Source organism: Diorhabda sublineata, chromosome X, assembly GCF_026230105.1.
Source record: "Diorhabda sublineata isolate icDioSubl1.1 chromosome X, icDioSubl1.1, whole genome shotgun sequence".
NCBI lineage: Eukaryota > Metazoa > Arthropoda > Insecta > Coleoptera > Chrysomelidae > Diorhabda > Diorhabda sublineata.
The window spans coordinates 19,355,244-19,381,219 of record NC_079485.1 but is presented as its reverse complement, the minus strand read 5'-3'; the positions used below and the strand labels follow the sequence as shown (position 1 = coordinate 19,381,219).

The 25,976-nt window shown below is 33.0% G+C and overlaps 3 protein-coding genes across 3 annotated transcripts in view; 1 reads left to right on the top strand and 2 right to left on the bottom strand.

Moving 5' to 3' along the window:
• The window catches only part of LOC130450717 (metabotropic glutamate receptor), a 566,010-nt gene that overhangs the window by 469,160 nt on the left and 70,874 nt on the right, over window positions 1-25,976 (bottom strand). The gene's annotated exons all lie outside the window — the stretch shown is intronic.
• Window positions 11,439-12,548, top strand: LOC130451046 (uncharacterized). The gene has a single exon (XM_056789843.1). It carries the CDS (start codon window positions 11,439-11,441, stop codon window positions 12,546-12,548), a length of 1,110 nt encoding a protein of 369 aa, XP_056645821.1.
• Window positions 23,431-24,186, bottom strand: LOC130451045 (KRAB-A domain-containing protein 2-like). The gene has a single exon (XM_056789842.1). The coding sequence runs from the start codon at window positions 24,184-24,186 to the stop codon at window positions 23,431-23,433; it is 756 nt and encodes a 251-aa protein (XP_056645820.1).

The window sequence follows — 25,976 nt, the reverse complement described above, 5'->3', positions numbered from 1 at the left end:
TTTACTCGACAACGATTATTGTAGACGAGAAATCAGCTTTAGCAATTTTATCACCAACAAATCAGATTCAAAGTTATATATCACAGGCGTTTAATATCAAATACAATTATGGTTGAAAAATGAAGAAATATTACCTACAGATGTAACTTTCTCCCCTCAGGGGGTCGCGACTACGGGTGTAGCAAGCCCGAGGTACCCTAGCTAGAGCTCCACCCCACTCCAAAGGTGGACTCTTCCCAAAAAAAACCCCACTATTCCTAGAAGATTCTCCTCCCCCGACGCTATTAGGTTGCGAGGGCTAGGGGGCTTCCTACCTTTTTCCTGTATCCCGGATTGGTTCTGCGCTGTAGTCTGCTGGGAGTGCATCGCCCTGCTTTCGGTTCGTCACCCAAGTAGCTGCTGATGCTGATGTGAGCTAGTCTCTGCCGAGGTGGATGATAGCGCTGGATCGGAAGCCAGCCACTACAGGCCCTGATCAGGTAGTATGTATTGAATGTGGAAGTCGGAAGTTCACATCGCCCCGGGCGAGTCTGGTCCGTCTGTGTGTTCCGGGACTTGCTAAGCGAGGATTGGGCCTCAGTGAACTGGGTTAGGCGACCGCCGAGGGTACACCCGTTCTCAATCAACTCGACCCGCCCCCTTACATACGAAGCGCTGGTGACAAGAAATAAATGGATAGCTATGGTTCAAACGACGAAAAAACTGCACTGTCTTTAGAAGGCAAAGGACAAAATGAAGGAGATATAACCCCAACAGGATGCCACGGATGATGTTTTTGTTAGCCTAGAGACAAACTCTGGCACACGTCAAGATGACAAGACTGGGAGCCCCAGTAACACGGCGTACGAAGCAAGTAGCGACAACAGTCACGACGGACTGGCAAAAAATACCAGTCCAGCCAAAAAGAAACGAAAGCGAGACTCACATGGAAAGCATATCCCGGATGATACTAGCCAAGAGATGACTGCTGCTTTGACCGCCTTGGGTAGTCTTAATAAAAAAGTTGACGAATTAAAAAATGAAGTCAAAGTGAGTACAAAGACAAAAACTGAAATCAAGGTAATAACGAGAGAGCTCTTAAGCATAATGGCAACCCTAAACAGAAAAATGGATGTTTTAAACATCAGACACACGCAGATGGTGCGAAACAACAGCAATCATCACCAGGTAAGAGCAAAACTGCTAATAATTCAGCTAAACCAGAGGACAATAATCTTAGCTACGCAAGACAAAGTATAGGAGTCCAAGCTGATGAAACCGACATAAGACGAGAGTTATTCGATCTTACAAATGGAATACGCACCAGGGTAGAGACGCAAATAACAGCAAGAAAAGGATGGACAGAGCTAGAAGAGGTAATACATCTCGAGTGGCCAGAAAGCTGCTACCAAAGCACCGTTGTTACAGAGCTGGGATCGCTTAGAGAGCTACGAGGAGACCTAGTAATAGTAGCAGACCCTGATGTAACCTTGACCACCACTACGGAAAGCGACCTAAAATGCAACTTTCCGGAAATAACAAGCCTTATGTGCGAAGAGCTTGAGGAAGGGTGTATTGAATATGTGAGGACGAACACCGAGGTCATACACAGCAAAGGCAAAAATGGAGCAGGGTCAAGAACCATGTACATGCTGCCATACAAGGTCAACCCAGAAGGGAAAAACGACATGGGTCAACTATATCAGTTGCTAGGCAAACTGCAAGCAGAGGTCCAAAACCATGGAGTGATGGAAATCCAAGTAGTAGCCTTCGGCAAAATCGATAAAATCTACCTTAGAAAGTGCGCAGAAGGTATCTTCAGGGGATCTGAGGTCAAAGTGCAAGTTATTATACCTAGAGATCCAAGCCGACTAGCACCTAAGTCAAGTAAGGGAGGACCAGCGACGACAACAGAGAAGATTATAATCAAATCTGAAGGAAAGCAATATGCTGACATACTCCGTTCGATCAAGAGTAGTGTGAACATAGACGAGATGGGTGTTAAGGTAAAAGGCATTAAGAAAACTGCTAAGGGTGATGTCCTTATGGAAATACTTGGAGAAAAAAATCAAGTAATCGCCCTCAGACAAGCTATAATGGACAAAGATAAAGATACCCATGTCGAAATTAAAAGAGATGAAGACATTATTCATATCGCGGACATAGACGGAGATATGAACGCAAAACAGATAGAGCAAGATGTCAGGAAAAGCGTAGCAAACGCAAAAGAAGATGACGTCCGAGTGCTCTCTTGCAGACCAAACCAGAGGGGAAACCAAACTGCAACACTTGTGGTCAAAAGAAAAGTGGCCAGCGAATTACTCAAAATGGATACCATGAGAATAGGGTGGGCACCGTGCCAGGTCCGAGCAAGGGTCAAAATCACCAGGTGTTTCAAATGTTTGGAGTTTGGCCACCGCACCAATGAATGCAAAGGAACCGATAACTCGAAGATGTGCCTTAAATGCGGCAAGGATAACCGCAAGGCCAGAGACTGCCCTAACAAAAGCTATTGCCTAACATGTAAAAAAGACGGTCAGAGAGCTGATCAGACTGCTTGCCCTTACTACCTTAAGCTTGTAAAAGAAAAATCAAAAGCAATTAGTGACACCGACGCAGGCTCAGCACTGCAGGAAGTCAAAACTTTAGTGTTCAATATTAAAATACTTCAAGCCAACGTTGGACGTGCCTATGCAGCTCAAGACATGGCGTATGCCACCGCAGTTCAGCAAGGTATTGATATTTTGGTAACTGGGGAACCGAACAAAAGAAGAACTAAAGAAGCAAACTGGATCAAGGACAGCAGGCATAATGTGGGGGTCCTACTTCTGAATAAAAAGCTTGGCGTAATAAACCACGTAGCCGGAGATGGTCACGTAATTATCAAACTCAAAGATCTTGAGCTGATATGTTGCTATATATCCCCAAACATCAGATTAGAAGACTACAAAACTGAGGTGGACATGATATAGAGGAGCACATAACGAACAACAGTGATGCCATTATTCTGGGAGACCTAAATGCCAAGTCCCCAATGTGGGGATCACCTGTAACCGATGAAAAGGGTCAATACTGGGCGGAATGGATCAACGCTCTCGATTTGGTGGTCCTGAATACTGGAAATGAGCCCACATTTATCCGAGGAGATAGTGAGTCCTTTATTGATGTCACCATAGCAACCAATCGTGTATCTCAAAGAGTAACCAACTGGGAGATACTTGATACCGAAACACTGACAGAGCACAGATATATCGCATTCGAAATTAAAGTAAATAGAGCGAAGACCAAAACAACTTTAATAAGGCCCCTTATTGATTGGACCGCCTTTAAAGCCTGCATAGATTTGCTTACCATTACTCCAGATGAAGTGAGTCATGAAACAAGAACCAAGCTGATACAGATGGCAAGCAAGAACAGCACGCAAAATCGAATTCCAAAGACTGAAACACCGTATTGGTGGAATGAAAACATTGCTGAAAAACAGTCACTATGCAACAGATTAAGAAGGGTACAACAACGTGCGGCGAGAAGAAACAACCCAAACCGAGACGATATTGAAGCAATGAAAGAGGCGTACAAGACCAATAGAAGGGAACTCTGCTGCCTAATTATCAAAGAAGAAACACTGGAACGACATATGCAAAGAACTTGATAAAGCTTAATACTCTGAAACCCTATGAGCTTGACATCGAAAAGAAATCCGAAATCGTGGCCGTACTGTTTCCACCCGGAAATGAAAAGTGGAGATACCCTGAAAAGGAAGCTCCAGCCCCACCCTTCACAGCAGAAGAGCTAAGGAAGGTAGCCCAAGGTATCAAATGTGGAAAATCACCTGGAATTGACCAAATTCCCCCTAAGGCTATCAAAATAGTAGCAGATTGTGCCCCAGACTGATTATTAGGCATGATGAACAAACTACTCCAAAAACAGGAATTTCCAAATGAATGGAAAGTTGCAAAGATGGTTTTAATACTAAAACCAGGAAAGTCAGCTGAGTTACCTAGTTCCCACAGACCACTCTATCTGTTAAATTCATTGAGCAAGTTACTAGAAGCGTTCATACGGGAAAGACTACAAGATGAGCTTAAAGACAGAGGAGGGTTGCACATGTGTCAGTATGGGTTTCAAAAAGGGAAATCCACGATCCAGGCTGTAGAAGCTGCACTGAATACTGTAACGGAGTTCAAAAGTAGATTCTGCACCCTTGTCACAATTGACGTTAAGAATGCTTTTAACACTGCATGCCACAACCTGATTATCAAAGAGCTACAAAAAAGGAAAATATCGACATATCTAATAAACCTTGTCTCTAACTATTTAAGAAACAGAAAGCTGCAATTAGAAAAGAATAGGGAGGTGGATATTACGTCAGGTGTTCCCCAGGGTTCCGTCCTGGGTCCACTGCTGTGGAATGTGCTATATGACGGCGTGCTGAGCTTAGAACTAACTCGTAATGCTGTAACAATAGCATTTGCTGACGATCTGGCGCTGATAGTCGGAGCAGAAAGCCAACAGACATTTGTTACAAACACCAACATGTGCCTGGAAAAAATAAATACCTGGATGAGAGACAACAAGCTTGCTCTTGCCCCCCACAAAACTGAGGCAATCCTACTAAAGGGTAAACAAAAGAGGGAGCAAATAAGCTTCAGCGTAGACGGAGTCAATATAAAGCCAGCAAAGAACCTAAGATACCTAGGTATAACCATTGACGAAAGTAGAAATTTTGGCAAACATGTAGAAACAGTAACAAAGAAAGCAATAGAAAGGGTGTCCAAACTTGCTCGGATTATGCCAAACGTAGGAGGTCCTAGGCAAAGCAAAAGAGCAGTGTTGTGTAGTGCTATGCAAAATATTGTCCTATATGGAGCCCCAATATGGCAAAAAGCGCTTATGAGAAAAAAGCACTATACTACGGTCAATAGAGCACAAAGAGACATGCTGCTGCGTGTAGCCTCCGCCTTCCGAACTGTGTCTGGGGTAGCACTCCAAGTAATTACGGCTACGGTGCCCATTGATCTCTTAGCCCAGGAAAGAACATCCAAGTACAAATCGCTACAGAATAGCAACGAAGCTAGAGAAAGTTCCCTCACAACATGGCAAACTAGATGGGAAGGTGAGACAGTAAAGGCCCAATGGACCAAAAGGTTAATACCAGACATGCCGTGGGTTAAGTGCGAGCACTGCCAAGTAGACTACTACCTGACACAGGTCCTAACAGGACATGGCGTCTTTCGATGTTATGCCAAAGGGTTCAGAAAAGACACCACGGATAGATGTATATACTGTGCCGCCGTAGACACTGCCGAACATACCATCTTCGTATGCTACAAGTGGAGAGAGGTCAGAGACAGAACTTGCAGACAGCTGGAATGCGAGCTCACTCCAGACAACATTGTAGAGAAGATGCTTGATAGCTCAGAGAACTGGAAATCGGTGCAGAACATGGCTAAGAGTATTCTCAGCAACAAGGAAAAAGATGAAAGACAAAGACAGCAGAGAGAAAGGAACCCGAACTCCTAATCCCGAGAGGGGAAGGGAGACGTAGGGTAAAAGGAAACCACTGATAGCCCGTCACTCATGAAGTATGTTCCAGGAACGATGCCATAAGTGACAAAAGGGGCCGTAGACGACTAGAAGGACACTCCAACCGTCCGAGCCCCTCTGCTGAGCAGGACTCCGCAGAGGTGGTGAATGTTTCCCAGCAAATTGCTTAGGAAGTGTGAGGAAGTCGTTTTAAAAAAAAAAAGATGTAACTTTCTACGAGATTTTAGCAAATCTCGAGTTGATTTCGATGATGACGTCCGCAGTTATAATAAAAATGCTACTAAAACTAATGTAGCTTGTACAAAAAATGCTGATGAAACCGAAACTACCATAATAGACAATAATGAAGATATTGATGTTTATGATTTCGCTGATAATTATTTTAATAGAACTGCTTGAATAATTAACAGAACTTGAAATGATATTCTGGTATTACTTATTTACTATTACTATTATATTACTATTACTTACTATCTGAATTTATTTCCTTATAATCCATTATTTAGACTTGATTTATTTCAGATTTCTATAATTATAAGTTATCAACCCAATTCAAAATGATTAATAACCGTTGTATTCTGAGAAAAGTATCAATTCTGTGCTCATAATCATATATCTTCATCTATTGATTGAATAATCAAATATTTTAAATTTATCTTTTCCAATTTGACGAAAACGCAAGTATTACAACATATTTCGTTGAAAAAATAGACGATCCATAACTTTTTCTTGAAATTTTTCAAACAAATGCGAAAAACGAAAAATTTGGTAGTTTTCTCAATTGTTACAACTTGTCCGTAAAATTTCACAACCCCAAATTCGAGTTCATGAGACTAAAATATATAGTACAATTGGAGTGACTTTTTGATTTCCGAGCCAGGTTAACTGGATCAACATTTAAAAGATTTGCTGCAAAAATTAACATAGAAAGAAGAACGAAAAATTTCAGTTATATTATTATTCAAATAGCCACAAAATATCCAATTTGGTTAATTATATTCTTCCTTGAAATCCAATAGAAATCAGTTACTACTCCAGTTAAAAATAATCAAACGTTCTTATTAATAGTTATTGAAATTACAAAGTCTGAGTATTTGTGCGGCAACTACGAATTTAATATCCGGATACATTTTATGCTAATCTGGTTTGATTCAAGATCACTTTTTGAAAAGCCGAACGTAGTTTTCATAAAGAAAGAAATTGTCTCTGACTGGAATCTTAAAAAGGATGGAGAAATTTTGTGAAATGGCAAACAAAATAGGTTAATAATAAGGATATAAAGAAGAACGCCAAAAAGATTTGTTCAATCACAGTTAAGGAAGTATAAAATGATTCAACAAGAATAGCAAGGGCTAAATAAAAAAAATTCTTTCGTCGATATGTTACGATGGAAAAAATATACGGCGAGCACCTATGTGACAACTGTAGTTCAAACCCGCAGAAAGCAGTTAAACCACAAAAGAATATTGACAAATATTTATTTTTTAAAGCTTATGTTATTTTTGTAACGACTGCCGTGAAAAAGGCAAAACGTTCAATATGAATCGCTGCATGGCTCCAATTAGAATGATTCGAAGGAAAAACTGATTGTTTTGAGGAAGTAGACGTTCAAATAAAGCTTAATGTTGAACCAATGGTAAATCTTTCTTCAAGAATATTTTTAAATGGTGTTAAAATTAATCTTTAAAATAATTTTTTATTATGTTAAAATAAGTCGAAAACGTGGCAACGCCGCCCAACATAAAGTTTTTTCTATTTTTTTGTATTAATTAGAAATGTGTTGTTGTTATATCGCCATTAAAACCCAACTAACACATGTTTTAATATTATTAATAAATAATACAGTCCACACATCAACAATTAGTTTATTTGAACCAGCAAAGAATTTTAAACATTTTGGTCTTCGATCCAGATAAATATAAGACAGAAAAATATCTAAACAGTGTAAAAACTATCTGGAATTTAACAACAATCGAGTGTGTCCAGTGGCCCAGAGAAGAGGCGAAGAAAAATATCGAGCGAAGTAACAAGCGATAGTGACTAACTGACTGAACGACTGCAATTCAGGTACTTTTTCCATACAATTCCTATTTTATTCTATTTTTTCCTTTATCTTAGGATCATTTGTTCTACTTAATCAGAAGATGGTCGAAACTCTTCAATAAACTATTGAAAATTGATTCAATTATTTCAATAAAAATTACAATTTAAACGTGTTAAGACAATTTTAGCGGTATTTTACATCGCAACAAGATATGCGACGTATTTTTCTTACAATTTTCAATTGAACAGTTTATAATAATACAATTTATTTTCTATTCAGTCTAGGCAATTTATAATACAATTTCATTAGTTTGATTTATAAAAATCACATGCAATTATTTTAAAAGATACAAATTGCTACTTTACTTACAATTTTAAGCCTAGTAAGAAGGTACAATCAATGTTAAGCAATTGAAGTAGCTATTTCATCACAATTAAGGTGCAATTTTCTGTCGTAGGTTATTTTTTGATAATAAATTACAATTTAAACTGCAATAATGCCCCCAATAGAGAATATTGACCTCACAATTTTATACCGTAAAAGAGGTACAATTAAACAAAACCCTACATTATTAGAAAAATTCATGATTATAGAGTCTGAATGTAAAGAGGATGACTTAGATGAACAATTCAATGAACGCGATACATTTCAAGATAGATATTATGCTGCTTTTGATTTTTTGAAACAATTTATACAAACTTTACAACCACGTCTAGATACAAGCGTTGAACAAAATTCAAATTCAGTTAACAACATTTCGTCGAATAATTTTGATCCTCTTCGGAATGTTTAAATTAAAGTTAAAAAGTTAAAATTACCTAGCTTTGATGGAGAGTTTCATCATTGGCTTCAATTTAAAACCAATTTTAAAACTATCATATGCGACAATACAAATTTGAATGAGAATCAGAAATTTCAGTTTTTAAAGGCGTCTCTAGAAGGGTACGCTTCTCGATTTATTGAAGGTTTAGACAGTACAGACAAACCATTTGAAAGAGCTTGGAACCTTTTAGGTGAAAGATTTGATAAAAAACAATTCTTAATCGATAGCCATTTCAAGTCTATTCTAAGTGTGCAAAATATTGTTAGAGAAAATTATATACAATTCCGTAAGTTATTAGATGAAATTTCTAAACATTTAACATCGCTAGAAGGCTTAGAGTTAACTAAAGATATTTTATACGACTCCTTTATTATTTATATTGTGTCCAATAAATTGGACAAAAATACGATTCGTGACTGGAAAGAAATGAAATATCATTCTGAATTACCAACTTTGGACGAATTTATGAATTTCTTGAAAGACAAATCTGACATTTTACAATGTTTCGACGACTCTCAACAATCAACTAAATCCATAGGCAATTTAAGTAAGATTAAGAACAATCCAGTACATATGCTTTTATCAACAAATAAATCATTGTCCTGTAATTATTGTATACAAGCTCATACAATTTATAAGTGTCCTCAGTTTTTAGCTTTAAATGTTGATACAAGAATTCATAAAATTAAAAATTTGCACTTATGCGAAAATTGTTTACTTGCAGGTCATGATAAACAAAATTGTAAACCCGGCAAATGTACAATATGCAAAAGGAAGCACAATACACTGCTTCACAAACAATATAATGTAGTACCCCCGGCAAATAATCCTTCTAATGAACCAACAACTTCGATGAATGTAGTTGTAAACCACAATAATTCAAACACGATTTTAAAAGCGGAAACTTTCGCCAATTCACTGTTATCTACCGTCTCATGTCAAATTAAAGACAACCAAGGCAATTTTCATCAAATAAGAGCACTGCTGGATTGTGGAGCTCAATCCAATATAATAACTGAAAGGCTATGTAGTTTACTAAATATACCATTGTTACCTACCAATGTCTCAATTTCTGGAAAAGGTGAATCTGTATCTTATATAAATAAAAAATGTTCTATTTCTCTTTATTCTTGCGTTAATGATCATGAATATACAATTTCATGTTTAGTCGTCCCTGTAATAACTGGTAATATTCCATTTGCTTATTTTAATCCTAGTACATTAAAGATACCGGAACATGTTCAATTATCTGATCCCAGTTTTGGATGTCCACAAGAAGTCGATTTATTGTTGGGCGCCAATATATTTTGGGATTTGTTATTAAACGAAAAAATAAAATTGGGAAATAATATGTTAGTTAACACTATATTTGGATGGATAGTAACAGGTGCGCTTCCAATTGATAATAATAAAACAATCATGACCTTTCAAGTCATATTCTCGAAGATGACCAGTTAAAAAATTCTGGGAAATTGAAGAAATAAAAGGTAGTAATCAATTTTTATCTCAAGGCGATATTGTGTGTGAGTCTTTATTTAACGAAAATACTTTCCGCATAGAAAACGGTCAGTTTGTAGTAAAATTCCCGTTAAAACAATCCCCAGAACTATTGGGCAGGTCTAAACCCGAAGCAATTAGAAGATTTAAGACATTAGAAAAACGGTTCGCGGATGTTCAATTCAAACAATTATACACCGATTTTATTCAAGAATATGAAACTTTAGGTCATATGACTAAATTAACTATTGAACCCGATGGAATTAAATAATTTTTACCACATCATGGTATTTTAAAAGAAATGAGTACGACAACTCGTTTACGCGTAGTTTTTGATGGAAGCTGTAAGACGTCTACAGGGTGGTCGCTTAACGATCTACAATATATCGGCCCTAAAGTTCAGAATGACATTATAAACATTCTTTTACGATTCAGAACATATAAATTCGTGGTTTCCGCTGACATATCAAAAATGTATCGTCAAATTCTCATAGATCGAGAGCATAGCCTTTACAACAGATACTATGGCGTGATAACCTGAAACTTTTGCACTTATCACTTGAATACAGTTACATATGGAACTCGATCAGCTCCATATCTGGCTATCAAATGTATTAAGACGCTAGCGGAACACAATATGAATCAATACCCCAAAGCCTGTGAAACAATACTAAAGGACATGTACGTGGACGATTTGTTGACCGGTTCTAACGATTTAATAGAATTACAAAAATTATGCAAAGACATATGTATATGATGTCTTATCATCCGCTAATTTCATTTTAAGAAAGTGGATTTCTAATAATTTTCAAGTAGTTTGTAGCTTCAAAGATAACAATATCTCAAATGCAATTTTAGATATAGGTGATAAAGAAAGTTGTAAAACTTTGGGAATCCAATGGGACAATAAAAATGACATTCTAAAATATACAATTAAACAATTTACCCATCGAAACACAATTACTAAACGTCACATTCTTTCAATTATTGCTCAAATTTACGATCCTCTAGGGTTATTGAGCCCTTCAATAGTTATTGCAAAATTAATAATACAGAAATTATGGTCCCTACATATTAGATGGGATGAGCCTATTCCACAAGATATAGAACAAACTTGGTATCGATTTCAGAATGAACTTGGCAGTTTAAATCAATTATCTATTCCTAGAAATGCTATTTATTTAAACTATGTACTTACAGATGTCCATTGCTTCTGCGATGCATCGAGAGATGCATATTCATGTTGCATATACTTACGTAGTGTTGACGATAGCGGAAATTATAACGTTCAATTACTATGTGCCAAAACCAAAGTGTCGCCACTGAAGACAATAACAATTCCAAAACTTGAATTGTGTGCTTGTCTTCTAGGAGCACAACTAGTAAATACTGTGGTCAATGCCCTCAATTTAAAAAATATCCGATTCTCAAGACGCCCTATGTTGGATTAACACGGAACCCAATAAAATACAATCTCTCACGAACATTGAAAATTGGAGGTATGTTAGTACTAAGGAAAACCCTGCAGATTTAGCATCTCGAGGTATAATGCCTAAAATGCTGATGTCAAGTGCAATTTGGTGGAAAGGACCTCAATTTTTATTGTTACAATCATCAGATTGGCCAATTACTAATTTTTCAATTTCTAAACACGATCTCCCAGAACTAAGAAAATCTAAAACTATTTTGGTCATATCACAACATACAAAAATTTGTGATTTATTTACAAAATTCTCTTGTTTACAACGATTAAAAAGAGTCACAGCATATTGTATGCGTTTTATCAATAATGCACGAAAATCTGATACCAAAGTTATTGGCCCATTATCAGTTGAAGAATTGGAAAACACCAATACTATTTTAATTAAATTATCTCAAATGGAATCATTTTCCGAGGAGCTAGAATTACTTCGTAAAAACAAGCAATTAGATGCTAAACATAAATTTGCTTCATTAGCGCTCTTTATTGATGAGAAAGGAATCATCAGAGTTGGGGGACGATTAAAAAATACTTACTTACCATTTAACATCAAACATCCAATCTTACTCTCAAGTAAACACAATTTTACCAAGCTAATTTTTAATCATAAACATAGTCAATTGTTACACCCAGGACCACAACTACTATTAAGTTCGGTTCGACAATTCTACTGGCCTGTTGGTGGTTCTATATTAGCCAAACAAACAGTGAGAAATTGCGTGAATTGTTTCAAGTTCAATCCTATTCCATTTTCCTGTCCAATGTCAAACCTACCGAATGAAAGAATTAGGCCTACGCTTCCATTTGAAGTGACCGGAGTTGATTATGCCGGCCCATTCTATATTTTGAACAAACCAGGTAAAGGAGCTAAACTTAATAAATGTTATTTGGCTATTTTCGTTTGTTTTTGCACTAAGGCAGTACATTGCGAAATAGTAACTGATTTAACTTCCAACAATTTCTTAGCATGCTTAAAACGCTTTGTATCTAGACGAAGTGTTCCCAAAATAATATATTCCGATAACGGAACTACATTTCACGGCACTAACAACTTATTGAAAGATCTTAGTAAATTTTTATTTAACAATCAGGCCTCTATTGTCAATTCTACCAGTCAATATAATATACAATGGAAGTTTATTCCTCCGTACAATGTATCTTTATATGCGAAATTTTGAATTTACCTGATCATTTGAATATTGAGGCAAAAGATTTCATACATGCTGGCCTGGTGATCTTAACAATGACAACGACAATTATAGGAGTTCATCAAATTACTGTAATGTCATCAATGCCCAATAAACGTGCAAAATATGATGTAATTTGACTTTATGAAGTATGTGAAAATCATATTCAAAATTCTATTACATAGATACATAACAGCTAATACTAACGTGTTAAAAAATTGGTTGAACTGTATCGATTCTATGTCCTTCGTATTTAGTTCAAATTGCCTTCGTTATATAATATAATGATAATATTCATACTTCGTTCACTCATTATTAACAACTGATTGCACAAATTGTAATAATTACTTTGATACAGAAAATAAGATTAAAATGTCAATTACATCTAAATGACGGTTTGACTAACTTTTTTTTATCCACACGCTACAGATAACATCTAAATTAGTTCAATTCTCTACGAATCGATTCATACAAAAATACGAGGATTTACGAGCCATAAATTTCCATTCCCTATTGTATTCCTCTATATTGATATTCGAATAAATATAGAATTATTAAATATTTCTCTATGCGTATAATATCAGTTAAATAAAAATCGATTTTTATTTGAACATTATTTCATGTGTTACTTTAAAGTAGGTTAATGTAGTTTTCTCCATATTTATATATACCCAATACATACTTGAATGTTAATAATAATACTCAATATGCCTAATAATACTACGAGAAAGTAATATTCAATTTAGAATACTTTCGGATTGCTTGATTTGTTGGAGCCGCTATTCCAAAGACTAATTGTATGAATAATCCTATAACAAACTTAGATGTAATCTATAATAGGTATTTCTACCTCTCGATTATCAATTTCTAATATCTAATCTATTTTTGTCAGTTCCCTCTCATCTTCTACTATTATCATTTCTATATCCGATAGGAGTTCGAACTTTTCGATATATTGATGGAAGTACCCTACAACCTTCCAATTTCTTTTGAATATTTAATCATTTTCCTGAATACTCCCAAATTCTTCACAGACCTAGCACAAACCTGCTAGGTATTTTGCTAGTAATTTTCCCATAATACATCCTTGATATCCAAAGCTATGAAATTCATATTATTTTCTTGCTTTTGCAGGAAACCGCCACACTATTTTTTTCTCATCTTTGCATCACATATTGGTCTTAGGCATCCTACACAAATAAATCACACCTTCTTGATTCAGCATTACATTTTCGTTGATTTCGAGATTCATTGTTTATATTTATTACATGAACATTTCTATTCTCATGCCTTCCTCTCTTTATCGCTTCCTCATAGAATATTATTGGTTTTCGCTTAAATGTTCTTTCACATTTTCCATATTAGCCACCATAAGATCTCTTTTTTTCTTTCTGGTCACTTCATCCTGTGAAATATGTATTTTCTTTATACTCATATTTCAGTACCAAATGATGTCTAATTTGTGGAGCTTGTGTAATTTATTAAGAATTATAAGAGATCTATTCATATGTTTTCCAATTTTCGGTTTAATAATGCAACGGGAGCTAGCAACAGCTTGAAAATGTTCACAATAAATTGCGGTCAGTCACTTAATGAAAATAAAAAATTTGGGAAATGGATTCCACATGAATTAACTGAAAACACAAGCAATTAGAGACTCAGAATTTGTATTTCGCTCCTTTCTTGTCAAAACCTATTACCGTTTATAGATGAAATTGTTACCAGCGATATAAAATATAGAATATAAAAATAAATTAAATTTATCTATTTATGCTTCAGTTTTGTCCAACTATTCTGTCTAAGAACCATAAAAAATCATGACATGCTTGCCCATAAAATTATGTTGTCTGTTTGATAGAACTAACTAACCAAACGAACAAGTGTATAGAACACATCTTGAAATATTAGGACGAGCTTTGACAGAAAAATAATAATTCTTATTAATTGGATATTCTTATTAATCGGGCATATTCTTCAAAATATTTCCCGTTCCGATTATAATTCATTTCGATCCTTACGACATTCTATTTTTGGAAAATATTTCAATAATAAAGTGTGTCTTATAAATGTCTCGATTGAATTTTTTAAATTAAAATCATGAAAGTTGTCCAATAAAGGAATTAAGATACTACCTGAACGTTTGTCACAAGTATCGGTGATTAACAACAGTAACCAGGGAATGATCAATGGCGTCCATAATTTCAATTGAGATTTGTCATATTTTTGCTTGACATAGTTCTTCCTCGATTTATTGGAGACATTCATATATTGAGTTTTTTAATATAATTTTCAGCTACTATTTTCTGGTTGTCTGTCGGAGGTTTTCCTTTTCCAAATTGAAGCCCTAAATCTTCAGATAGGTTCTCATTACACGCCGCATAGTTTTTGTGTTATTCTCAGCATATCAGCCAATTTTTGAAGTAGTGTCAGTTTTAGGTCCATATATTATCTATACAATACAATTATTACTTATATATCTTCCACTTTAAACACGTTGGGATTGTGCTTAGAATGAAGTCATTACCTCGGCTGCCAAGACTTGTTGCTATAATAATAATGAGATAATAAGGTATCATCATATATATCCTTTTCAACATATTTCAAATAAAAATCACTCAACTATCATTTTAAAAATTCATCTTCATTATTAAAAATGCATGGTATTGTATGTTGAAAAATAAAGCGGTAAAAATTCATAGGAAAAGTCCTTTAATACCCCAACTATGGGTCTTGTCCTATATGTGTCACTCGCTATATAAAACTGACAAATTCTAAAGTAACGAAAAAATTTGATTATTTTTAAGCTATAAACACATAACAAAGACAGATTAAGGATCGACATGAGCGATTTTCCGGAGGGAAGTGAGATTTCAACATGGACAGCCGAGACAGTTTTAGATTGATTATTTGTATTTTATCTGAATTTTGTAATAAATATCGAGATAGGTATGTGAATCATATTAGGGAATATAAACATAAAACTAAATTTTCAATGACTAATTTCGAGAAGCCTCAGTTTCTAATACGAAAGAATTAATTATAAACAGTATTAATACATCATATGACTTTGTTCACGAATGCGTACTCAATCACTTTACTATCACTAAATATTAAACAGAGCACTTCTCTAAACTATTTCTTCAAATATTATCTTTCCAATCCCATAAGGCATTATCAAAAAATATAGGTGAATAAATTATATATATATATATATATATATATATATATATATATATATATATATATATATATATATATGAATTTAGTATAAGCTATATTTAGTAGCTTTTTATTGGGAACGTGGAAAACACCAAAGTGTACTAACTTCAATATATTTTTATTTTCCGAGCTTTCGAAAACTTATGTATTCATCGTCTGGGAAATAATTAATTATGATTTCCGGTGATATTTAATATTATTAAAGCTTATAAAAACTCATAGAATTCAAAATTCAACATTCGAATTGAATCATGTTGTGATATAATATGTTATCATTCTTGTGAGAAGTTATCCGACTGATCAGTGACCTTTTCTACTGACCAATGTACTTTTTGTCACAATTTGAACAAGGTATTTCATATATTATGTTAGGCAATTTATTGATTGGTGTTTTATCCTTCTCTTTAGTAAAACTTGATTGTGTGTTTGACTATATGCTACCTTACTATTCTGTTGTTTTAAGATTCCAGAAAGTTTAGGAGTAATCGATTATATATATGTTAAAGGTGTATAAATATATGGAATAGAAATTTTAGAAATGACGTTTGAAAATGATGATTCAATGTTCGTGTCAATGTCAAATGAATTATACAAAATTCGTTTTAAAAGATATGGAGGATATAAGTTTTCATAAAAAAGTTTGTAAAGTATTTTAATGTTTTTTTCATGAAAAATTGGATCAGAAATTTAGGGAACTCTATGTTGCATCTGTTTGATTAAATTAATCAGTGTTGCGTGGGTGATATGAATGATAATTGATATATCTTCCAGAATTTATTGGTTTCCTATACCAGTTAATTAAAATTTCATTGTCTTCGTTTTTTATAAATTTAGTATCAAGAAAAGGTAACGATTTTTCAGTATTCTCCTTTTCTATAGTAAATTGTATATAGGGATCGAAACTATTGAAGTAAAGTAATAAATTATCAATTTCATTATACGGAAGGTATAACATTATATCATCTACATAATTTTTAATGAAGAATAATTTGAAAAGGGTAAAACAGATATTACAAAGCCCAAGATATAAACCACATAATCAGCTAATATAGGGGATACTGGAGACCCCATTGGTGTTCCAAAAATTTGTTCGTAAGTTTTATTATTATAAGAGAAATATGTATTGTTAAAAATAAATGTTATAAATTCTAATAGAGTTTATTCATTAAGTTTGCAATTTTTACTTATATCGCTCCATTTATGTTATAGAGCTGTAAGGCATATATTTAAGTGTACATTACTAAATAGAGATATTACATTCAATCCTAACAATACATAAATCGGTGGTAATATCATATTGTTAGAAGTTTCTTTGATTTTAAAGGAGTCTTTTATATAATAATCATTGTGATAATCTTCTCAATAGGTAAGTCTTCTAATATTACTGGTTTGTTATCTCCTACTTCTGTAGGCAGGTATTCCAGTTATTGGTAGATCTTCATGGTTGCATCGTTGTCTTCCTCAAATATAAAAAGGGTAGTGTTCTAGCACATTTCTTCAGAAACAGTAATACGTATGACAGAACGTCTGAGCCTTGCTTTTAGGCATGTGCACGCATATCTGCACCAGGCGAGGTTAATATCCAGCCCCAGCCTTTTCTATTCTCAAAATATAGTAGTGATAAGTACAGGGACAGCTCACAAGTATTGTTGATGAGATTTTAATGAACATAGCAACAAATAAATCGAACTTTTACTTACTGGAAAACGAGGAGTCAATATAAAAACAAAATCTGTACCTTGAGCTTAGATATAAGAAAACGGATAGTGTAATGTGAACAAAAGACTCCTTCAAAATCAAAAAAACTTTTAATAATATGATATTACCACCGAATTATGTATTGTTAGTATTGGATGTAATTTTACTATTTAGTAATGTACACTTCAATATATGCCTTGCAGCCCACAACATAAATGGAGCAATATAAGTTAAAACTGCAAACTTATAAAGAAACTCTATTAGAATGTATAACATTTATTTTTAACATTACATATTTCTCTTATAATAATAAAAATTACCAACAAATTTTTAGAACACCAATGGGGTCTTCAATATCCCCTATATTAGCAGATTATGTGATGGATTATATCTCTGACTTCGTAATATCTGTTTTACCCTTCAAATTATTCTTCATTAAAAATTATGTAGATGATATAATGTTATCCCTTCCGTATAATGAAATTGATAATTTATTATTTTACTTCAATAGTTCCGACCTCTATATACAATTTACTATAGAAAAGGAGAATATTGAAAAATCGTAACCTTTTCTTGACACTGAATTTATAATTTCAATTTACTGGTATAGGAATCCAATAAGTTCTGGAAGATATATCAATTATCATTCATATTACCACGTAACACTGATTATTTTAATCAAACCAATGAAAAATATAGTACTAAAAATTTCTGAACCAATTTTTCATAAAAAAACATTAAATACTTCACAAAATTTTTTTTGAAAACTTATATCCTCCATATATTTTGAAACGAATTTTATATAATTCATTTGACATTGACACGAACATTTACCATATATAAAATCAGTTACTCCCAAATTTTCTGGAATCTGGAAAAGTGAGAAATAAAACATCAGTCAATAACTTGCCTATTATAATATATGAAATACCTTGTTCAAATTGTGACAAAAAGTACATTGGACAGTAGAAAAGGTCACTGATCAGTCGGATAACTTCTCACAAGAGTGATATCAGATTATATACTGATAGATGTTCATTAGCGACCCATGTCTATTATGAAGGACACAATATGAATTATGAGTCTGCCAAAGTTTTGACAACTGAAAAAAACTACAAAAAACGTTTATTTTTAGAAACAACATATATTGCATGATCAATGCATTAATAAGAAAACTAATTTAAATAACCTAAGTGTAATTTATGCGTATCTTTAAGATTTTGAAAAAACAAATTCTATAAAAATTCAATGCCATTAACAACCACACCTAATCTATTAATTCTAACTTCACTTAAAACGACCTAACCTATAAAATTTATTATCATTCATATTCTAGCCAATGAATAATCTAATACATTCATAACAACCTAACTTTTGAAATTTAATATTATCCATAAATTTACCAATCAATATTAAACATCATTCACTAGAACTCATCCTTATGTAACCTATAAAAATTCAACGTCACTCATAATCTAACCAATCAAAAATTAATGATAATTCCTATAGTAACTAGATCGATATTTCAATTAATCAATATTTCTATCAACGTCAATTTGAATATTGAATTTTTACAAGCATCAACAATATCAAAAATCACCGAATATCTTAATTAATTATTATAAGTAAAATTTTATAATTGTTATACATATATACATATTTCTTATATTGATATTGTATTTAACCATAATTTCAGTCCTTCACGATGAATACATAAGTATTCCGAAAATATATAAAAAGTCCACTTTGGTGTTTTCTTGCCGCATTCCCAATAAAAAACCGCGCATAACATAGCTGGCAAAGACTTCTTTACTAATATATATATATTTATATATATATATATATATATATATATATATATATATATATATATATATATATATGTATATATATATAGTAGTGCGGTGTGGTTGATGGGTTGAACCGCGTTGGAATTTTAAAAATTCTGCACGTTTCCCACTTTGGAGCCGATATCAAGAGAAGAGTGGGTATAGGGTGGTTATTCTTTCATTGGTAAGAAGTGATCCGATTGCGTGGTCTCAATCTGCATACTCCACGCAACGAATCACCCCTTTTTTTGGTTTATTCCAAGGCCTCAATCTGCCTACTCCTTGGAATTCCACTGAGGAAATCAAAAACTGAAACAAAAAATATGAAATGGATAAAATTAATCAATTTTCTTGACGTCACATTACATAAAATCAACAATAATATAAAAACAGAATTTTACACAAAACCAACTCAAGATATTTTAATTTCAATTCATGTCATCCTATGTCGCAAAAACTGCATTAAGATAAGAAATTATTAGGAAAAAAGATGGAAAACAAATTCAACAAAAGGATAAATACTATAATCAATCTAGTACAGAACGTAAACATCAAAGTGTAGAGTATAGATCACCTTTGTTTATCATATGTAGAAGGACTTTCACAACAACTTGCAAATTATTATAATAAATATAATATTAGATGTCAAATTTAAAACAGAAGAAATTATATTGTATATCAAGTACCTTGTAATAACTGTGACGTTGTTCACATAGGACAGACATTCCAATATTTGAAAAATTGATTAAAAGTTCATCTATACGATAAAATAATAAAACTTCATTAACAAACCATGATATATAAAAAAACACATACATTCAATTATAAAACTTCACAAATTCTTGCAAAAGAGTCGAAGCAGTTATTAATGATAAAAAGAAAACTAAACAATTGAAGTAAAAATTATAATTGGATAGTTTTATTTTGAGTCCTGACCCCACAACACCATTCGAAATTACATACTAGAAAAGGACAATAGTTTCATAAATGACATTATAATTCTATTTTATAAATTTCCATGTAACCATGAATAATTTAATTGAAAGTGGTTAGTTATTTTGAAGATAAAACAACTTAACTTAATGTGGTTGAGAATATATTTTTATTTGATATTCATGTCGTAGGTGATCTATTGATTATGATAATCATGAATATTATCAGTGTCAAATCATATTTTGATAAAGATCGCAATAGGTCGAAATATCGAGAAACGTTCCAAGCTTTCGGGAAATATTCTTCCCATTATCAGGAAAACTAGAGTATAGAACGAAACAATGAGATGAAAATTGTAAATGAGTCCATTGCATCTATGAAACACATGGATTTTAAAATGAATATGTGAAAATTCTGTTGATAACATGACTCACGTTTAAATTGAAGATAGATTCCTAGATGTTAAAATACTATATCGAACTATAATTGAAGAGAGTAACGAGTAATCCTTATTCCACATAGAGTAGAGTTGATTTATTCGTAAGAATGTTCAAAATATGGACAGAATATTAAAATGAATGAATAAAATGGATAAATTTTCCTAAATATTATTTGAAGTCATTGTTTTGACGAATATAAGATAAGATTAAAATTAAAATTGCTTTAACTAGCACCACATGTGGTGAGGCAGGTTAGGAACTGAGTTGTCGAAACCTAGTAATTGACAATTGACCATCTAGGAGAAGGGAGAGTTAACAACTTCTAATAGTCGATTATTAGCTTGTCACTAATTCAAATATTTTGATGAATTTCAAAAGAACCGAATGGTAAATCGGTTTTAAGAAAATGGAAACCACTAAAAGGAACCTCACTATTGCCAAGAGCATGAAAGCTCATGTGGAAACGATATAATGGAGGAACACCCCTATTAACCCTGTCATAGATCTAACTAAACCAAAAACGATGTAGGCCATATTTAGGAAGGTTCTTTTATTTTATGTGTTTTACTTATTGAAACGTTTGCAACGTCAAAATCATCCAATGATCAGCCGAATTGATATTTTCATATAATGCACATTTTTCAAAATATAATCTACAATCGCTTTTATAAGAGATGATTCTGTTAGATAAAGATCTATTATTTGACCTATTTATTGTTTATTACAGTGTTGACACGAAATATTATGAACAACGTTGGTAAGAGAAGAAGAAGTTTTCTCTTTCACTTTGGAAAAGATAGATCACATAGTTAGTTGCAAACCTCTAAATATTCATAAAATAGACTAAAAGGTCATCAAAACAATAAAAAAAATAAAACTGCGTTAACGAACCATGAAATATATAAAAAATTAATTCAATTATAAAGATTCAAAAATTCTTGGAACGGAATCTAATACACGACAGAGAATTTTTACAAATGGTTCACACTCATAAGAACGAAAAACTATAAATGATAGAAAAGATCTAAATAATTTAAGTAAAATTTATAGCTCTATTTTGTAAATTCTAATAAAACTACAAATTATTTAAAATTTATTTAAAAAAATAATATATATAGAATATATATATGTATATATATATATATATATGTATATTTATATATATATATATATATATATATATATATATGTTTCTAAATGTCCTTGATTTTAGTTCTTTTCTGTTTCAAAATAAAATTTTCAAGAAAAACTAGTTTTGAAACATAAGAGACCTAAAATCATAAAATCAAAAACATTTAGAAACATAAACATATCAAAAGGTCTATGAAATAAGAAATTAAAGAAATAATTTCAAGAGTCGTATATTTCCTTTACCATTTAATCAACTTAATCAACTATATGAAACCTATTTTATTGAGAATGGGTACGAAAAATGCTAATTAAGGGTTACTGCACCAAAAGTGGCTTTAAAAAATACTGTGATAAAACAGTCAAACTACTATTTAATTATTAAATTAAATGAAACTGGACTAAAAATATGCAATTTGGTAGAATCAATTATTAAGTATAACAATGTTTACTCAATGGACCAAGGATCAGCAAAGGGTAGCTTCTCTATCATTGAAGACGTGAAGATACGAAATCTTGTTTGAATTTATGGTTTTTCGGTTTGTATTATGAGTAACTCGAATTTAGTCGTTCTCAATTTTCAATTTCACTGTTCAATATCATGATCCAAAGAAGTTCATTTTTCCTCAGGTGGAAAAATAAATTGATGTTTATGGCTATTTCTAGTGGGTTCATCTCCAGATTCTGATCTTAAATTCTTAAACCCTTATTCAGGTACATTTTTCATGTTAGAATAATAGTAGAATTGAAAGGCTAAAGTGTAATATTTTTCTTTTGGTTAATTATATTTTGAATTCCAATAGTGATTTCAATATTTTTCGCGGCAACATGAGGAGAAAATATATTTCTTACCACCATCTTTGTTCAATTTTTGATGAAATACTATTTTATCTTCACATATTTAGTTTTTCCGTATTGTTATATGTAGTAGTTTGCCATAAATGTATCAATGTCTGATTATAGAATGAATAGTATTGTAATCCAAGATAGCATATGAAATTTGTTCTGGTAGTTCTTCTCCATATGAGAATTTTCAGGTTGGATCATCAATCCTGGAATGTTATTCCAAGTTCAAAGAAATATCCTCCGTAGACTCCGGAAGTATGGAGAAGTGCAAGGTGCCCACTTCGAACATATATTATAGTTTTTTTTGATAAGTTGTAGGCTAACCAACTCAATTTCTCTTCAACCCAATTTTCTTATGTAAATCAACTCGTTTTTTTCAGTCAGAATTTGATGTGAAGACGTTGTAGGTTGTAGGTCCTCTTCAATATTTTTCTTTGGAATATGGTTTTCGGTATGACCACCGCTCAAATTTTTTTTATAAGCATTGACAGTTTTTTTAATTTGTTTTTCGGTTTCAGAAGTATAAGCAATTTCTTCGAGTTGTTTTTCAGTTTCAATATTTGCGATTTGTTTGCCAGGCAAAAAAGACGATGCTATGCCTCTTTTTGCTTTAACGCCAATCATGGCTTCATAAGGGCTTTGGCGTATTCCTTCGTGGTATGTAGTGTTCTTCGCAAATTGAACAAAGGATAAACCATCTGACCATTTATTTGTATCGTTATCGTTCATCCCTGCAGTTGGCATATTCTGTATATCCTGATTGGCCTTTTCAACTGAGCCTTATGTTTGACTGTGACGAACTATTTTAACATCTTTCCACATAGCGTATATTTCGGATATGATTTGATTACTAAATTCTCTACCATTATCTGATTGCAATATTGCTGATGCACCAAATGTTAAGAATGTTGAAAGAACGTGATGCGCTACTTCTTCAGCTCTTTTAGTTTTCAAAGGTCGTAGCTGGACAAACTTAGTTAAATGATTTTGATACACCATTATGAACTTATATTCGCCATCTCTGTTTGACTGCAGATCTATCAGATCAACTTGACATCTTGAGTTTAATTCAGAACTAACCATCGGCTTCACAATAATACCTTTCTTAGGTGCACTGTGTTTCATTTGACACTGTTTGCATAAATTTAAATACAACATTACTACTTCATATGTGATATTTTTGTATTCAGCTTGTAACTCTTTAAGCATACGTGTTCTTCCTCCGTGGCGTATTTTGGTGTGAGTTTCATATAGTATACTGTACAATTCTTCATTGATAACATAATACTGTATGTTCGTTTTCCCTGGTTTTAATGGTACAATTAACTTCTCTTTATCATTAATTTTTAAAACATCAAAACGTTTTAATCGTCTGTAATTCAAAGGTGTGTTGCATTTAATTTTAGCAGAAACCACTTCAGAAAGCATTTTAGAATACTTTTCTTGAGTATAATAAAAACAATTGTCTGCTCGTTTACCCGCAATTAATGCATTTATCTTTTCAAGAAAAAGATCACGATTTACTGCAGTATTCATTTAGTATAAATTAGGGTATCGGAAAAAAAAAATTAAGAAAACGTTGCTCGCGTTATCAAAGCTTGCATAAGACTGACAAAGCTGATTGACTCCGAGCAGAACAAAGGATTTGTTTTTTGACTCTTCTGTTTTGGACCTCCACCAGAGCATATCTGTGATTGTCAACACACACCGGACAAGGTCCGAATATACAACAATGTAATAAAATATTTCGATCTTTCACCAAGCGACTATGTGAATGTTGACATTCACCGGTGAAAGTCGACATTCTCCAATTTCAGTCATTCACGGTAATATATGTAAACTTCACTGACAGAAGAGATCAACGTGTGCCAGTGAAACTGAATAATATCAACACAGCATAAACGCAACGCAGCATAAACATCACAATAGACGGTATTGCGCGGAAACCCCATTTTATAAAATGCAGAAATTTGTATTGGATATTGGGGATTAATTGCAGTTTGTCTACATGCAATAAAGTGCTATTATATAAACAAATTTTGATGTTATGAACCAATGGTATACAACTCTGAGGTTATGGAAAAGAAAATGCACTAGGGTACAAAGTTGATGCTCCTTGATATGCTATAAATAATGAACTCCATTGGGACTTTTAACTGTTCATCAAATAATAATCAAGTTTGCCACGAGCCATGAACAATGGTTTCTGTACCATGTGAACGTAGATGCCTTAAACTTGTCGACAACACCAATCAGAGAAGAAAACTCAAAAGAAAGAATCCTGTCAAGTTATTTGAATAGTTCTATGCGAGTTAAAAGTATAGTATATAATATGTAGTTCCCATGCTAGAGTTAGTATTAGAGTCTAAGAAAATAGGACCCTTAGTTTTAGGAGTTAGACGAGAGAAACTATTAAATTGGTTTGCCGTGATCAATAGGATTTTAAGAGTACAACTCCCATTGCAAAGTTGCTCCGGTATTAGTGAGATGGCATGGATTTGCGAAATCTGGATCTCGGAGTTGTTGATACAAAAATACTAGTGTTCTATTTTCTATTTTAAGCATACACTCTTAATAGTTTCGTTAACTTAATAAAGTCATAAATTAATTTCCTATTATCAATAAATTTTTAATTTTTATGTATATCAACCATTTCTGGCCATTTTTTTGTATCTGATTTTTTCAAGGTTTTTTGTATTCTAGTAAGAAATAATAAGTATTGTATTGGAATTCTTATGCGTTCAACGAGGGTTGGTTTCAACAGTCGTTGGGGAAAGTGCGAAAATAACGGTCCAAACATTGACTTTAAAGATATATTGCGAAGAATTTATATCAGCCCGTATACAGTTGGTTGATATCAATATCACAATATCTAAAGAAGTTTTATCTTTACACATAACATCAGCTACAAAATGTGGTTTTTTCGTTGGCAATTTTCCGAACTGTTGCTAGTCGAGCATTTTTTTCAGTACTGCTTTCAGAATGTGCGACAACAATTTTAGGAGCCTCATGTAATTGTAGTTTATTTAGCAAAATACTTTCATTTCCTTGTAAATGGATATTTATTAACTGAATGTCTCTGAACATGGCAAATGGTTATTTGTTAACGCTAGACATAATTTAAACCTCCTTGGCATAATACTATTAGATTAATCCACACAAAATATGCGTATTAACATTTTTAGCATTAGTAAACTAGGTATTGCGGTTAACTCAACACTAATGGAGGCAAATGGGTGCTGCAATGAAATCAGTAGTAACTAGTTATGAAAATATCGATATAGTTCAACAAACGTAATGGTTGCCAAAACAAGCACCAGCGAGTT

Excerpts from the sequence above, each read along its gene's own strand:
- LOC130451045 (XM_056789842.1), bottom strand. The coding sequence starts at position 24,186 with ATGAATACTGCAGTAAATCGTGATCTTTTTCTTGAAAAGATAAATGCA.
- LOC130451046 (XM_056789843.1), top strand. The coding sequence starts at position 11,439 with ATGCCTAAAATGCTGATGTCAAGTGCAATTTGGTGGAAAGGACCTCAA.